The 17,909-nt window shown below is 42.6% G+C and overlaps 1 protein-coding gene across 4 annotated transcripts in view; it reads right to left on the reverse strand.

Annotated features, from left to right (window-relative positions):
• LOC119803248 (RAB3A interacting protein) overlaps positions 1-17,909 on the reverse strand; it is a 49,642-nt gene that overhangs the window by 25,435 nt on the left and 6,298 nt on the right. For 2 of the 4 annotated variants that reach the window (XM_038314415.2, XM_038314416.2), the window contains exons 2-5: positions 15,244-15,319; positions 12,230-12,510; positions 10,629-10,887; positions 1,515-1,610 (exon numbers count right to left, since the gene is read on the reverse strand). In XM_038314415.2, the coding sequence (XP_038170343.1) occupies positions 1,515-1,610; positions 10,629-10,887; positions 12,230-12,480 (606 nt within the window). In that variant the 5' untranslated portion in view covers positions 12,481-12,510; positions 15,244-15,319. Of the gene's footprint in view, positions 1-1,514; positions 1,611-8,304; positions 8,351-10,628; positions 10,888-12,229; positions 12,511-15,243; positions 15,320-17,909 lie in introns of those variants that run through there. The other 2 variants (XM_038314417.2, XM_038314418.2) reach the window with 2 other exon arrangements.

The following is a 17,909-nucleotide window of genomic DNA, read 5'->3' on the forward strand; positions in this document are numbered from 1 at the left end:
TGTATATTTTGATTGGAGAACTTGGTTTGTTTACATTTAGTGTAATTATTGTAAAGTACAGACTCACTCTCCCCATGTTTCCCATTTGTGTTCTCTCTATTCTGTGGTTTCCTTGTTACTCTTTTGCCTTGTTCACTTTCATTGTGGTTTGGTGGTGTGCGTGTGTGTGTGTGCATGTGCGTGTGTGTGTTGGTTTACTTTCTTTTCTCTCTTTTGTGTACTAAGGTACTTTCTTATTTTGGTTATCAGAATCTAAACTAAACAATTCCCCATTATAACTGTTTTCAGCTGATTAACTTCAACTACATGAAGAGACTTAAGACCTGCTCCCCAGTCCACTATGCACTTTATAGCTGATGTCAGATCTCACTTCTTTATCGTGTTCCCATTAACAAATTTTTGTGGTTATAGCTACTTTCAATACTTGATTTTTAACTAACACATTAGTATTGAATCTTCCACATATTTACATGTATGAGAGTTTTAAACTTTTTTCTCCACTTAAAAACATAAAATCTATTCTTAGGTCACAGGACACAAAAATAAGCAGACTGCAATTTCCTACTTGTGATCTTTGCTCTTTCATGTGTGAACATATTCACAAACTTGGAAAAGAGAATTACTTTTCTTTCCTAGTTAGTATTTGGGGGACAAACCAATTTCATGTTTCATTTTGTAATGGGAATCACAGGACACCCAAATTATGTATTATCAAGCATTTCTGTGATGGTGTTTTGGATGAGGTTAACAAATTGATAAACTTTGTAAGGCAGACTGCACTACACAAGCACAATGGGCCTCACCCTACCAGAGGAAGGCCTTAGCAGAACAAAAAGCCTACCACACCACTGAGTAAGAAAATCTATTCTCCCTTCAGACTCTGAAACATGGCTCTTCCAGTTCTCAGGCCTTCAAACTCAGACCAGCTTTCCAGCTCACCTCACAGCCCTGGGATATGGTGGCCTCCACAGGCAGGAGCCAGTTCTCTACCATCTCTCTCTGCCTGTCTCACACACGCCCCACTGCATCTGTGTCTCTGTGCCAACGACACTGCTATCCAGAATCAAGGCTGGGTAGAGATCTTGGTCCTGAGGGCAAGTGAGAGATAAGAAGTGTACCAACTAATGTCCCTCAAATCACCCTACAGCAATGACTACACCTCAGGGGTTTGCAATCATAAAAGAAAATTAAAAATTAAAAAAAAAAAATCACAGTAGTCCCTAAATAACTGGTAAAATTTAAAACTAGAATTACTAACCTTTCCTTTCACACACATGTCTGCACTACCAGATACTGATAGCCTTTGGAATTCTAGTTTCCTCTTACACTATTTTAAATTAGAGACTATATTTTATTATTATAATTATTATAATTACAGATTATATTTTCTTGCTTACAAAAATTATGAATACTCATGAAGCTAGCCATACCGTCTCAAGATTCCTTCACAAAACCAATTCTATCAACATTTCAAATTGAGATGTTGCTCTCGGGCACAACAGAAACAGACCAACCTCAAATAAACTAGCTGTGAGTTCCTCCAACTCCTGCCCAAGTTGATCTCGCACTTTCGAAAGTCTCTCACATTCTTCATCTTTTAACTTCAATTCCTATGAGAAATTGATAATTTTGTTTTAGATCCCTTCGGTCTGAAATGAGATTATATCGACTATATAATAGTTATTAATAGAATTATAAAATATTAACACCATCTCCTAGTACCTGCTAGATGGAAGACAAACAATTACAACAAATCCCAACACATTACATTAGATTTCTTCCAGAAAAACGTCCAGAGACTAAATATGAATATAACACATAAAAAAACAGTTTCCCTTAATAAATAAATAAATAAATAAATATTTAAAGAAAATTTAAAAAAAGGGGGGGGGGCTGGAGAGATGGCTCAGTGGTTAAGAGCATTGCCTGCTCTTCCAAAGGTCCTGAGTTCGATTCCCAGCAACCACATGGTGGCTCACAACCATCTGTAATGGGGTCTGGTGCCCTCTTCTGGCGTGCAGGCATACACACAGACAGAATATTGTATACATAATAAATAAATATTTTTTAAAAATTAAAAAAGTTTCCCCTTTAGCTTTTCTCTGAACATAATTATTTCTCAAGCATGAACTTCTTTCAATTTTGCTTTCTAATGTCAATAAAATTAATGATTTTTTTAATTAATGATTTTTTAATGTTTACTTAAAGGGGATAGATGGTTCAGTCTACAGTAAAGTCCCCTCCACAAAAGCATAGAAGACCCGAGTTTGGATCCAGAACCCAAGTGAAAAAGCAGGCACAGCAGGGAGACAGACAGATCCCTGAGCTCACGGGCACAGCAGTGCACACCTGCAACCCCCGCATGGGGGAGACAGACAGACAGATCCCTGAGCTCACTGACTAGCCAGCCTGCAAACAGGTGGGCTCCACACTCAGTGAGAGACCCTGTCCCAACAAATATGAGAGAGCAACAAAAGACGACAACCTTCAGTCTCTGATTTCCACGCACATGCATGTACATCCACATACATGACAAACACACATCACACACAAAATTGTTGTATTCAAACATCAAAATACTTGATTTTATATGCTGAAATCACTTGAAACTAACCTTTCAGACAAAGATTTTAAAAAATCTGAAGCTCCAGCTGGGCAGTGGTGGCACCAGCCTTTAACTCTAGCACTAGGGAGGCAGAGGCAGGTGGATCTCTGTGAGTTCAAGGCCAGTCTGGTCTACAGAGTGAGTTCCAGGACAGGCTCCAAAGCTAAGAAGCTCTGTCCACGTCATTCACAGTTCCTCTGACAAAGTAATAACTAACTACTCAGGTGACAGAAGGCAGCTTAAGATTTTAATCTCCCAAAGACAACTCTTGAAAACCAAATATCCTAAGCTTGAGAATCTGATGATAAATCCTCAACAAAACTTGGCAGAAGAAATCCCTCGCAAATCTCAGGCTATAAGAGAACGTGTCCTTGCTGTGCAGGCAGTGAAGGAAGAGCCGCAGCTCCACACTCATCACACACACCTCAAAGTGTAAGGACTCGCACGCTGGAGAAAACTGGAAGAACATAGCTGAGCAAATGGGAAAAGGAGAAAGGTTTCCCAGGCCTCACTTGCAGGTGAACGCGACCAGCCATTTGCTCCATCCCGGAGGCAGCGAGCTGCTAGGAAACGTAATTCATGGCAGAGTGGTGAGCAGGGAGCCTCTCCCAGCACAGCACAGCCTCACACTGAGGGAAAACCTGCTGCCAGAAAACCATTAAAACACAGCAGCCAGGTTGAGACAAGGCTGTGATGTGAAACTCTGACCTTACAGCGGAATGCTGAGGCGCTAAGACCCCCAGAAACGCTGAACAAGGCGAGCTCTGGAAGACTAAGCGATGACAGACACACCCATCACAAGGACGGCCACAGGCTATCCTGCTCCTGCACCCAAACCTCCTAATGCTCCATTAGAAACTCAAGATACATGCACATGAGAAATAAGAATGGACACATAAAGTTACAGTTAAACAGACACAAGATGCTTTGGTATGCAGGGTGAATGCAAACAATGAAGTCTTGAATATTCCAAAACCTATAATAAAGGATTCCAAAAACTTTGTCAATAGAAAACTTGGAAAAGCTAAATATGCTTAACATGATTTAAACACGACACAAAATACATATGTATGAAACATAATAGTAACATATTAATACATATGATTTTTATGTTTTCTGTCTGTTTAAAGACATTTTTAAAAGCCAAGTTTCCTATAAGGGAGAAAAAAAATCAGATATGAAACTTCAACACGGGTATTTTATGCTACAAAACAATGAAGTATTAGTTAAAAAAAAAAAACAAAAAAAAAACCACTAGACTATAAGTTGAATGTTTTACATCAGGTCGAACTATCTTCCACAAGGCCACAAAGCAACACACCTGTAAGATCTCAGAAAATGTCTGCCCTATGTGCCTCCTTGAGTGATGGAGTAGATTGAGTATCAGTAACTCTCACAAAACAAAACCTGATGAAGCTTTGTTAAGAGTGAAAAAGAAAATATAGAACCGTGACTTGAAAGATGAAGCTATCAAAATAATAAGAATAACTGAGATGACTCAATGGAAGAGTGCTTGCCTAACAGGACAAGGCCCTGGGTTCAATCCATGGGGGTGAGGACACAGACACACAGACACACACAGACACACACACACACACACGAGGAGGGGAAGGGAGAGAGGGAGAGAAAGAGAAGAATGGTGAGTCACAGACAGGATTCACTATTTCAAAGGACATATGTGATGAAGAACTATTATCCAAAACATGAAAAGAATTATTAACAACATTAATAGAAGAAAAACTTTAAAAATGAACAAAATACCAGACCAAGACTTTTCACCAAAGAAGATACACAGGTGATAAATAAATTTCTGAAACACACTCAATGTTCTCAGTGTTCTCTTTTATCCAGCAACTGCAGGTAAAACAGAACGCCACCAGACACCGTCAGAACGGCCAAAACCCAACCATGGAAGACACTGAACGCTCGTGAGGACATGGAGCACAAGAAAGTCCCATCCCCTGCTGCTGGGAGAACAAGGTTGTGCGGTCACTTTGGAAAATGATTTGACAGTTACTTACAAAACCAGACACAGTCTTAACAGATGATCCAGTATCATGGCACAGATCCAAAGGAGCTGAAGACTTAGGCCTATATACAAACATGCATGCAAATGCCTTTAGGGCTTTATCTGTAATTCCTCAGACCCGGAAGCAGCCAAGGTAGCCTTTACTAGGAATCCTTATTAGTAGCAACTTTGCTCAGTCCAACACAACAGGTGAGCACTCGGTGCACCCATGAAGAGACACTCAAGACCCTTAAATGCATACTGCTAAGTGAAAAGCCAATCTGAAGCAGCTACTGACTGCGTCTTCAGCCGTGCTACCTCCTGGACCAAAAGCAGGTCCGAAGATTATAAAGGGACACGGAACCCTAACAGGGCTGAGGACTGCAGTACCCAATGAAACTCCTAACAGACACAAAAGGCAAACAGAAGCAGGAGCCACAGCGAGTCTGTCACTCACAGAGGCGGAGCTCAGACCAGCTGCCGACTCCTACCAAAGCAGCATAAACTCCACCCAGGCACTAAGTCCCCAAGAGTTTGTGCCAGTCGCCTTTCCAGAGCTGTCCTTGAGTCATACTCAAACAGGGCCACTCCCCAGCCTGGTCCAATCCATCTGAAACTCTCCCCACAAGTGACTGATGTCTTTGTTTGGATGTATGCTTCAGGGTCCACCTCAGCCAACCAATGTGTTCTCTGTGTGAGGCCCCCTTAGCATCTGTGATCTCCCTCAGTACTCTGTACTGACACACAGCTACTCAGGCTTCACTCCTTCAACACGTGCTAACTCGATGCTCATCAGGCAACTGTCTTAGTTCTGGAGACAGAATCTGAGAGCAAATTCATGATTTTCATGAAGTCTTCACTCCTTCAACACATGCTAACTCAATGCTCATCAGGAAACTGTCTTAGTTCTGGAGACAGAATCTGAGAGCAAATTCATGGTTTTCATGAAGTCACTGTCTATGAGGGCTACAGAGCTTTTAGGCAAACACACCAGGAAAATTTGTAAGTTGTGATGGGTGTGTTATCAGGGAAATTGGTGCTGACCTGCTGTAGGCATGAAGCAGCTAATGATGTGAGGGGAAGGCTACAGAAAGGAAGGTTTACGACCGGTCTCAAGCAGCCCTGAAAGGCAAAGTAACAAATAGGACTTATCTTAAAGCAAAGGAGAAAGCCGGGCGGTGGTGGCGCACGCCTTTAATCCCAGCACTCGGAAGGCAGAGACAAGCGGATCCCTGAGTTCGAGGCCAGCCTGGTCTACAAGAGCCAGTTCCAGGACAGGCTCTAGAAACTACAGGGAAACCCTGTCTCGAAAAACCAAAAAAAAAAAGCAAAGAAGAATTACCAAAAAGAGAATGGGGGTCATTTAAGGATTCTAATCAAGGACTAATTAAGGAAGCAACCAGCAGATTTGCCATTCAGAATATACCACTGCATAGTTTGGCTAAGTTTAAAAAGAAAAAAAAAAAAACAGTGGAGAAAAAGATCACAGTAATTACTAGAATATTTTAGGCCAATGATATGGATTTAGATGATAACATGGGGGAATAATCCAAGAGATATACAGAAAGCATCAGGACGCTATAAGCATATTTCAACAATATTTAAGACTCCATCTTCGGGGGGCTGGAGAGATGGCTTAACAGTTAAGAGCACTGGCTACTCTTCCAGAGGATCTGAGTTTGATTCCCAGCACCCACATGGTGGCTTACAACCATCTGTAATGAGATCTGGTGCCCTCTTCTGGCTTGCAGGTGTACATGCAGTGCACTTGTACATAAAATACAAATAAGTAACTTTAAAAAAAAAAAAGACTCCATCTTCATTGTATTCCCAGAAGGGCCTTGCTGTGTCCCCAAGCTACCCCCAGACTCTGAGGTCAAGCAATCCTCCTGCAACTTGGCCTCCTCCCAAAGAAGCTGGGGCTGTTCATGTATGACAGCACTGTGCTAGAGACTAAACCAGCCAGCACCTCTGGTACACTACACAATCACCTACCACTGAGCCATGCATCTAGCTATTCGAGTTCATTTGACAGACAGCTCACACTTGCAGAAAGGAATGCTGGAAATGAAACAACGATACACTGTTCTCTTCTCTTCTTGGGTTGTCATTTTGAGAATCCTTTAGGCTCACAGAACAGATTTTTATCCTGTTACTCTGTGTTTCTACTTCAATATTTCATTACAGTGAGATACTTTTGAAGGTAGCTAACCAAGTAATTACAATCAACAATAAAGCATCCAACTCAATTAAACTAGCTTGAACAGCTATGACCACGTTCATGCATAACTAGGCAATCACGATGTCCTTATTTATTACTGTCTGTTACAATGTTAAGACCCATTCTGATTTCAGAGATGCTATAAGAAAAAAAAGAGGCGCAGCTACACCTTTTCTGTCCAACTACTAGTTATTTTTCTCAATTTAATCTGTTTTATTTTTTGATACAGGGCCTCACTCAAAGAGGTCCAACTGCCTCTGCTTCCCGAGTGCTGGGATTAAAGGCGTGCGCCTAATAAGGACATACTAAAGCCCTTATTCTACCCACGCTGATCTTCAGCAACAACCTGGGGAAGACAGGCCAGATAACTAGAGGGTCACACAGTGATCTCTGGCACACCACACCTCTGTCTCATGGGTGTCTCCCTATTCAAACACTGTGGATCTGTAGTTGGAAAGCGATTTTCAGTCCTACAAGATTACAAAGCCTATCCAGGTGGTGGTGGCACACGCTTTTAATCCCAGCACTTGGGAGGCAGAGGCAGGAGGATCTCTGTGAGTTCGAGGCCAGCCTGGTCTACAGAGCTAGTTCCAGGATAGGCTCCAAAGCTTGTACAGAGAAACCCTGTCTTGAAAAACACAAAGCCCACTGCAAAAGAACAAAGATCCCTAACTACTTCACAGGAGAGCAACCCCTCTTCAGAGTATTTCACAAATAAAAAGTTAAGTTTCTAATATACTATACTGCTTATAAGTTACTACCAATAACCCTATCTAGTATATCATGCATATGTGTGTAAGTGTACAATATGCCTGTATACCCATATACATATCCATAAAATCAACAAAATGCAGCAAGACTACATCACACACTTCAGATACAATCATAAACAAAATGCTTAATCTTCCTTGGGAAGCTCAAAATAACTGCAGTGTGCACATGTGTGGATGTAGATTCAGGAAGCGGTTACCTGGATAAAGTGGGTAGATACACAACATAAGGGAACACAACTTCCCGTTCTGATCAAGACAGGGCAATGGTCCAATTTACCACCCACGTGACACAACTGAAGAGCACTGGGCACTGGCCAACAAAAGACTGTTTCCCAGAAGAGGGGACAAAGTGAGCCGACGAGACGTGAGGACGTTCAAGCCCTAAGTCCAGGAAGTTAGAAATAACATGTTACACAACAAAAGCAAACTATTTAAAGGTTTAGACTTTGGACATGAAAACCACGAAGTCTGAGACAGGTCAGATACTGCAGAAGGAAAGAACAGCATTGGCAACTGTGAGAAACTATCCACAATGAAACACAGAGAACGACTGAAAGAACAGAACAGAGCCCACACTCCAACACCCATACAGAAGTGCATCACACTCTAAGTGTGTGTGCACATGTACACACACACGCACAGACCACACAGCCCCGAAGGGAACTATACTGCACGGGGAAAGCATAAAACTGCTTACAGAGACTCTCCCAGCAGCACACAGCACATGTCACAGACAGAGCAGCTCCTGTGGGAACAAAGTGTGCTGGAAGGCAGCTGAGCCTCCAAGTCTGCGCCCAGTGACGTGACAAACTGACGTGGCATGTGCAGACAGGAGCCGTGCTGGAGGGGACCTTCAAGCAGAAAGAAAATGACAGCCGGCAGCTGGGAATCTAGATACATGAAACCAAAGAGCAACACAGCATGGAAACAGCAGCTATGTGTAGAAAACTGAAGATTATTACTCATTATTTACCTCTTTAAAATAATCAAATGTTTAGTGCAAAAATCAAAGTACATGATGAGATTTAAAATATATGACGTATATGATAATCGCTGCACAGAGCTAGAAGAGAAAAGAAAATACACTGCGCAAGGCAGTGTGCGGCTGGGAAGCAGACAGTGACAGGTGAAAGGAGTGGACTGTAAGTCATGAACTAAGTTAACACAACAAAAATTAGCCAGGAAGCCAAAGAAAGTAAGAGTGAAATTACAAAAATAATGAATACAAAAGGAGGAATAGGAAAAATCAAATAGAACAACAAAATACAAATGGTAAGACAAGAGATTTAGCCAAATTTTATCAATATTGCATTAAATATAAATGGCCTAAATACACCAGTTAATGGGCACATATTAGTTAAAAAAAGGATAAAAAGCAAGACTTACTTTAAACAGAAAGGTCCAAATAAAAGGATGAGAACAAGGCAGGTACGAATCACCAGAATATGAAATGGCCCATGATGTAATTTTGATTCACAAGTTATCAAAATTCAGAAAATATTTTCATTTTCAAATCCTCCTCAAAACTTGAGTCCTACGTTGTATTAAAACTACATTATTCTCGTCCTAATACAACTCAGTATGTATGTCACACAGTTATGCTTTGGTGGGAACGCCATGGTGGAATATATGTCATGGCATTAAAGAAATAGTGTTTGACAGATTTTCTTAGTTTTTAAAATACAAATTGGTATTTGACCACAGCTGTCAAATTTATATACATAGAATATTTCTGATCATCCCTAAATTGTACTTTTGGTGTCTGTAGAATCAGGAGTAGTACAAATACTGGTAGTCTGTATTTTTTTTTAAAGCTTTTTTTTTTTTTTTTGCCAAAGGTTTGCCAATTTGGGGGGGGGGGGGAGTTGTTTGTTTGTTTTTTCAAGACAGGGTTTCTCTGTAGCTTTGGAGACTGTCCTGGAACTCACTCTGTAGACCAGGCTGGCCTCAAACTCACAGAGATCCACCTGCCTCTGCCTCCCGAGTGCTGGGATTAAAGGCGTGCGCCACCACCGCCTGGCGAGGTTTGTCAATTTTATTGATGTTTTAAAGAATCCAATTATTTTGTTTTCTATTTCTCTTGTTAATTTCCTTGAATTCTGCTCTCACTCTTTATCATTCCCATTTTTCTACTCACTACGTTTTAACTTTCCTTTAGTTTTTAGGCTGATAAAGTAAGATTGTTCATTGATGACTTTTCCTGGGCTAGAGAGAGCGCTCAACAGTTAAGAATGTTTACTGTGCAGTCATGAAAACCAGAGTTCAGATCCCAGCACGAGAAAAGTCTAGCATCCTGACATAAACCTATAATCGCAGCTCTAGGGGATGAAGAGGAGAAAGATTACTGATGCTTGCCATCTTCTAGCCTAAACGAGAAAACGGTTCAAGGAAAGACCCTGCCTCAAAGGTATAGGCAGAGAGCAATAGGGGAAACATCCCCTGCTGCCTCCTGGCCTCTGCACACACACAGGGGGACGTACATCCCCTCTCTCACTCACACAACACACACACACATACACACAAATAGATATATATATTTCCTGTTTCCTAATGCTACACAGTTCTCTCTGCAATTTTATTTCAGTCTGGGGTGGGGGTATGATGAGAGCTGGCCATAAATTTGAAGACAAATAAAAAGGAAAATATCAAGGAAAGGAAACTCTACAATGTAAAATACAGACAGTACTGACATCAGCAGAAGAAAGAAGGGTGACATCACCAACACAATTCCCCAAGGAAGAAGAACTGGACTGGAGCACTGCCCGAGACGACAAGCCCACATAAGGAGACGGTTCACACGAGATACAATCCGCCAGACAGACAGCAGGCAGCGCAGAGTTTCAGAGTCTCTTTCTCCAGTCCCTATTCCCAGGCAGAGCTAGGCTATTTCACACACTCGCGGATGCTTCCAATGAGGCCGAGCCTCAGTGAAGGCTAAGAGCAACATGCAAATGTGTTCATGAGCTGCATCCCAAGAAGTCATCCTAAGGGAATGGATGGAAGGACACATGGTTTTCTTACCCTCTGGGCTTTCGCAAGTTCTTCTTTCAACCTTTCATAGCCCTTCTCTCTAACTTCCAGAACAGATGGGCTTCGTAAACGTGACAGGCTATCCGTACTCAACCCAAAGATGTCATCGCTGCCAACAGGAGCCTCTGTGACGGTGGCGCCCTGCAAAAACTCCCTCTCAGCATTGCAGCTGTCCTTCCTGGACGTCAGCTTAGTGAGTCCCACTGTCACACCAGAGGTCACGGACGATGCGGGGTCTGGAACGTGAACGCTGCGAGGAGAGAAAGCCCAGAAGGTACGCAATAAACGTTCCAACGAACTCGCCAACCTACACTTAACTAACGGCAGGTCTCGCACCAGCTACACTTCAGGGCTCAACAGAGGCATGTGGTTAGTGGCTACCATTCATCAGCACAACACAGGGTTACTTTCGTCACCACAGAAAGGGCTACTGAGTACTACTTCTCCAGGACAGGGTCATGGCTGCAGCCAAAGGCTAAATCAAATCTGCATGGCTCTTCTAAGGGCACAAGCCAGGAATTGATGACAAAGAATCAATAACACTGTATGACCTGTAAAACCCAAGATGAAATTTCTGTGGCCACAAGTTTTACTGGAAGAGCCACACTGCTTCATTTACATACTGCCTGCGAAACAAAACTGAAGAACTGGTACAAAACCTGTATGGCCCGGGGCTGGAGAGAGGGGCACGGAGGTTAACAGCACTTGCTGTTCTTTCAGAGGACACAGATGTGAATCTCGGCCCTGGCATGATGGCTAAAACCATCTGTAACTCAGTTCAGGGATCTGACGCCCTCTTCCGACCTCCACAGGTACTACACATGAGGTACAGATAGACATGCAAGCAAAACATCCATATAAAAAAATAAATAAAATCTTTTAAAAGAAAAAAAACTATATGGCCTGCTAAACCTACAGTGGATATCTGCATAAGTTTGCAATTCCTGGTCTAAGGATTAAAATATATCACTCTACATGGGCATACTTTTTTCATTTAAGTTTTCTAAAAAGGATAATTTAAGACATCCAAGCAAACTTTTAAAAATAACAATAACTCAAAATAAGTATGGTGGCTCTCTGTACCTGATGTTAGGTATCTGCATGCTTGTGATCCCACAACTAACACTGGGTATCTGCGTGCTGGTGATCTCACACCTAACACTGGGTATCTGTGTGCTGGGGATCTCACATCTGACATTGGGTATCTGCGTGCTGGTGATCTCATACCTGACATTGGGTATCTGATATTAAGTATCTGCGTGCTGGTGATCTCACAACTAACACTGGGTATCTGGGTGCTGGTGATCTCATACCTGGCATTGGTATCTACATGTTGGTGATCTCACAGCTGACATTGGATATCTGCGTGCTGGTGATCTCACACCTGACATTGGATATCTGTGTGCTGGGGATCTCACACCTGACACTGGGTATCTGTGTGCTGGTGATCTCACACCTGACACTGGGTATCTGTGTGCTGGTGATCTCACACCTGACATTGGACATCTGATATTAGGTATCTGCATGCTGGTGATCTCACACCTGACATTGGGTATCTGATATTAGGTATCTGCATGCTGGTGATCTCATACCTGGCATTGGGAATCTCCGCACAGTTTAAACGCCTCGGGGATGAGTACACAGGCTGTGTGGGAAGAGCAGAAAGGTCTAAGGCGTTAGCCTGGAGAGGAGCAGAGCACAGAGACGAAGGGTGTGGCCGGTAGATGACGCTCGGGGAGGTCGTCTGCTCTTGGGTTCCTGGGTCACACACACCAAGAAGGTCCGGAGAAGTAGGCGAAGCAAGATTCACTTCGTGGAAGCCTTCCAAGGGGTCATTAGCCATAGCAAAGGCTTCATCCTAAGACAGTCTAAGCTAAAGCCAAAAGAATACGGTTATTTTTAGGGACTTAGTTCAAAACTAAATCAAAATACATAAGCTGTAAAACAATCTATATAAAGTACACGCTTACAATAAAACACTGTTTAAAAGCAAAAATAAAACCCCTACTTAACATTTACAAAGTGATCTCATGGTAGAAATACCACAGAAGGTAACCTGATTTGGAAGAGATACGAAAATATAGGAATATGGTCACAGTAGGTACAATTGACAGGTATGAAGAATGAAGAAAAGCTTTCTTAATTTCTTAGCTTTGCTATCATCTATAACCTTGACTAGAATGAGAGAGAAACACATTTAGAACAAGCTAGCCTTAAGTTCAACTATCCTATCCTGCCTTGTACTGGATGTGACTTTGGATAAATCAGTGGTTTTTATTTTGAAAGCATTTTAAATTTACGTAAGAACTTCAGAGCTCCCGAGTAGCAGTCCCCACTATCTGGGTGTTATTAACATTTCTGAGTCGTTTGAGAATGTTTCAACCCATTAATATGTACATATGCACATGGACATGCACACTGTATTCCAAGTTCAAGGATATTCTCCTAGCTGATCATAAAATCATCAAAATCTAGGCAGTAAATGATTAAAATTACCAACAATGCACAAGCCCCAATCAAAATTCACTGACTGCTCCACCACTGGACTTTATGGGTCAGGTCCCAGATCCAGTTCTGGGTTATATGCTTCATTAACTTAAACCCAAATGACGGACTAGGAATGGGCCTAACTACCAGCCCCCAAACCCTGTCCCTCCTATACCCCCACTCCTCACCCCCTCACCCCCCCGTCTCCTGGCTACCGTGAGCACTGAAGGCAATCCCTAAAATCATTCAGAGATACTGTGCTCCTAAGAAACATTTACTGCATGACCATTAATAACAAACACGCTTCAGTTTCTACATTAGTAAAAACATATATGCATAATATTGATCAGCGAAACGTTTGCAAAAACTAAGACATGTTTCCCTCAAGTTACTCTCTCAATTGTAAAACCAAGAATCTTGTAAACCATTCAGTGATTTTTTTTTTTTAAATCTACATGGAAAAGTCCACAAAAAGTCAGAACCTATAAAGTCCCGAACCCACTCCTTTCCAATCTGGTCATCCTACGGAAGCACTGCGAAGATCACGAGCCATCCTTCCTGGACCTTCATGGCAAGCAGCAGCAGCTGGACATGCCACTTCCTCCACAAAATACAGAAATGCTTATTCACTTGTTAAACCAATAATTCACCAATAAAAAGCCTTAAAAAATATCCAGCAGAGAATAAAAATGTTGCGGAAAGTAGATACAATGTTAACAGCCTCTCAAAATTATAGACTACTACCTGACCATGTAGGAACAACCAAAATTTTATCAAATAAATCTATAAATTCCCAACTTCAAAGTAAATAAATTTATAAATAGCAAACTTATTGACAGCAAATGGTACTTTCAGTCCCCAAAGCTTAATAATTTAATGCAAAATATTTACTGTGCCAAATGAAAGCTCAGACAATACTTTCTAAATTATCTTTTTCATTAAAAAATAATAATTTCATTTATTATATAATTCACACACAAACACACAGCGAGGAAAAGTCTATGCTAAAAGTATATATTTCATTTTCATAAAGCTTACTAATTAATTCATGCTAAGGTAAAGAAAAACAACAACTTTGAAATGTGTATTCGACAGTCTCATGTACGACCATCTCGTGACCGTACAGCACCAAGCTCATTCCCCATCACCTCCTCTTATCCCTCTCCCACTCTGGTTGATGCTTTCTTCTCCCAACTAGCCCCCTCCCACCAGGTCCTTATTTTATCCATGCAGGGCTTATGCAGGCAGCCACAGCTGCTGTGTGCCTAGCAACAGCCACACCACACCCACAGAGCAGTGACGGTGGTGTCCGTCCATCCCCTGCTCTCATCCTCCCACCCTCTTGGGGATGCTCCCTGGGCCAGGCAGGCAGGTGTACCACGCAGGACTGAGCACCCAGCAGTCCTGAGCACCCTGGCCTCTTAGGCTTCTCTGCACTACCCATCACCCTCTGCAAAAAGAAGTTTCTCTGACCCACACCAGGAGCAGCACTAGCCTACGAGTATTAATGGATATATTTAGAAGGCAGTTAGGTTGCGTGTCTAGCTCATAAAACACCAGGACTATGTTCTGTGCTAGGACCTGTGATGTCTCCAGCCATAGGTTTATGACCAGGTTTGTAGATCACCCATGGAACAGTTCTCAAATCTAATCAGGAAGCTACTGGGTAATCCCACAACATTCTGGCCACTACTGCACAAGCACGCATGTCTTGCGTGCAGGTCAGGATTGTAGCATGTAGGATCCACAGTTGGCTTAGACCACTGATGACTCTTCTCCCCAGACGCTGCAGCACCTTCTGGCACTGTGAACAGTAGGCAGCGGAGAGAGCTGCCAGCTCAGTGCCAGCCTGCTGTCTCCTGTCTCACATCCAGCACATGGTACCTCCTTCCACAAAGGGCTCTTTACCATCTAAGCCTGGTGGTTAACCAAGAGCAAAGGCGGGAGCCTGTATTTGAGCTGAGATTTCAACAGTAACTATGGCCCTTCCTTCTATCCCGTGTGTATCTAATTCAACTCTGTATACCCTAAAGGCTCACCGAATTACAGAGTAAAACCGCATTGTAATTTCTAGAAATGCAGAATGAGACAAATCTTCTGGAAGAAAATGTGGCGATACCTAGCAAAGTGGCAGGTTCATGCAGCGTGTGACCCGGCATGCTCTTAGGGCTTCGGCCCAACGACAAACAGGCAAACTGGAAGAAAAAAAAAAAGATGAACATATCATTTTTAACAGCAAAAGACTGACTTGCAAGGTGAGAACAGTCTCATAATGAAGTGTTACTTGTGGATCTAAGAAGATGAAGCGTATCTACACACACTGCTGTGAACGACCTGAGGACGTGCTGATAATTCTAACGGCATGCAGGGAAACAGCTGTGTAGGTTCAAGAAGCCACTCTTGAAAACCTTTATCCCAGCACGCATGTGGCGGACAGGAGGCAGTCCCCCTTCCACTGTGCCATGGGGACCTGGAATCACACAGATGTGTCAAGTCTGCTCACAGGCCCACAAGCTACTTCTAAATCTAGGAGAGGTGTGTACAAGTACAAACATCCTTCTCTGTGATCCTCGTCTAGGCCCGCTGAACTTATACTAAGCGGATTTTCTACAACATTTCCTCATGATCTAAGCCAGCTGCATGATATACCAGACTGTACGGATGAGCTGACTTTTCCATTTATTTATCAGCTCTGCAATGAGTTGATCCCAGGGTGTCCTCTGCAGCAGTGTGTTCTGAAGGCCACAAGAGCAGGATGCCCAGAATCCATGTCAACAGTAGGATGTGCTGACATCCTACTTGGAACCCCAACACTGCTCGCGGGTGGGGGAGTGAGGGGGACAAGAGGACTCTGGGGCTCTCCCTGGGCAGCCAGGTTAACGAGACTCTGCCTCAGATGACAAGGTGTATGTTGCCTGAGCAACATTCAAGAGTGACTTCTGGCCTCTATAAATACACACACACCATACAGGAAAAACAAAGAAAGCAAAGGCAAAAAAATGCAGAAATAACAAGTGAAAGCCCCCACCCCCAAGAAGAAAACAAAGTTCTCAGCAGGGTGTTCAGGTGACCAAGGTATGGCCTCAAAACAGTCACAAAACACAAATGCAATGGCTAACACAAAGGAGGGCATTGGGCCTGCTTCTGCTAAACCACCAGGACAATCTGCGCACCAGTTCTCACATCTGGAATCTGTACCATGACCTCTATCTTAAGAGCGGAAGATGGAGAAGCAGTTAGCGCTTAGCAACTCTGAGGTGTGTGTGTGCCTTCAATGCCTCTGTTCTGATGCACATGATCTGATTAATGTCAGGTTAATGCACTTGTCTGATTAATCACTTTGACAGATTAATGTCAATTCCCCCAGGATTAACTCAGTCTCCAGAGATGGAGAGGACCTGTCGCTCTTGCAAAGGACCGGGTCTGGTTTCAGGCACCCATCCATACCTCCTTACAGGAGATCTGGTGCCCCCTTCTGGCCTCTGGGGTCACTGCACACACGTGGCTCACATACCTTCATGCATGCAGGACAACTTGGCTGGTTTCATACTCCCACAAACCAAAGGTGACTTCCAAATAGGGGGAAACTAATCAGAAGAATGTGCTTCTGAATGCTGACATGCACTTGGTGTTACCGTTTCTTCTTTCTGAAGTCGGTATTCTCACAACAGAAACAGCGGCCAACCTCTACTGGAAGTTAACTTTCACGCAGGGGTATTAAGAAATGTAGTAACTGATTAAATGATGCCCAGCAAAAGTCAAGCAACTTCTTACAAAAATGACATTTTTCTTCGTAAAATCCACACTTGAAATGAAAACTAAAGGATCCCTAAGACAGCTCAAATCACTCAAATCACCAGGATGAATTAGTGATAAATATTTTCCGAGAAGTATCTTAGAAGTTGGGCATGGGAATACACACCTGTACTCCCGCATTCCGGCTAAAGCTGGAGGATCTCCAGATTGAGGCCAGCCTGAGCTACATAAGGAAACAGTCTCCAGAAAATAAAAATGAAGAAAGGGTAAAGAATAAGAGGACATGAATAAAATACACACTGAGAAGTGTCTGCACCCATAAGTCCCTCCGCCAATGCAGCAATCCAATCAGACCAAATCAAACCCAACTTGAAAAAGCTCAGGTTTAATGGGTACAACGTTCCCAGATGATTTTCCATTAAAACCAAGCATCTGTTTTCTGGAGGCAGTTTAAATACCCTGTGAGAGTGGCCTTGAGCATCTCTGGGGGAGGGGCATTATTTGGCGGGCTTTCTGAGATGCTGTAGGGTTTGGAGAGAGATGGGGCATGGGGCTTGGGGTGAAATATCCACCAGAACACATATAAATAATATAAAAGAAAGCTAGGAACATGATACATAATAATAGTCCAAATGAACAAAAAAACAAAACAAAACAAAACAAAACAAGGCAATTTCCCACTATGTATTCTCAATTTGACTTCCCTTGATAAATGAGAAGCAGAAAAGAATCATATTCCCAAATGAACTTGGTATATCTGAAAATTAATTTCTCTATTAATAAAAAGAGAACTTACACTTTAGAAAAGGTTACATGGCATCGGAGTAGAAACACTAGTGCCGGAACAGACAAGCTAAGGATCTCGCCTTTTAAACATTTCTTTAATTATTAGTATTACTGTGCACGAGTGTGTGTAGGCATGAGACTGTCATAGGGCCCATGTGTAGGGTCAGAGAACAACCTATAAGTTCGAGATCAACCCAGTCTACAACAGGGCGACCCAGGCTACATGAGACCCTGCCTCAAAAC

Source organism: Arvicola amphibius, chromosome 17 (genome assembly GCF_903992535.2).
Source record: "Arvicola amphibius chromosome 17, mArvAmp1.2, whole genome shotgun sequence".
In the NCBI taxonomy this organism is placed as follows: domain Eukaryota; kingdom Metazoa; phylum Chordata; class Mammalia; order Rodentia; family Cricetidae; genus Arvicola; species Arvicola amphibius.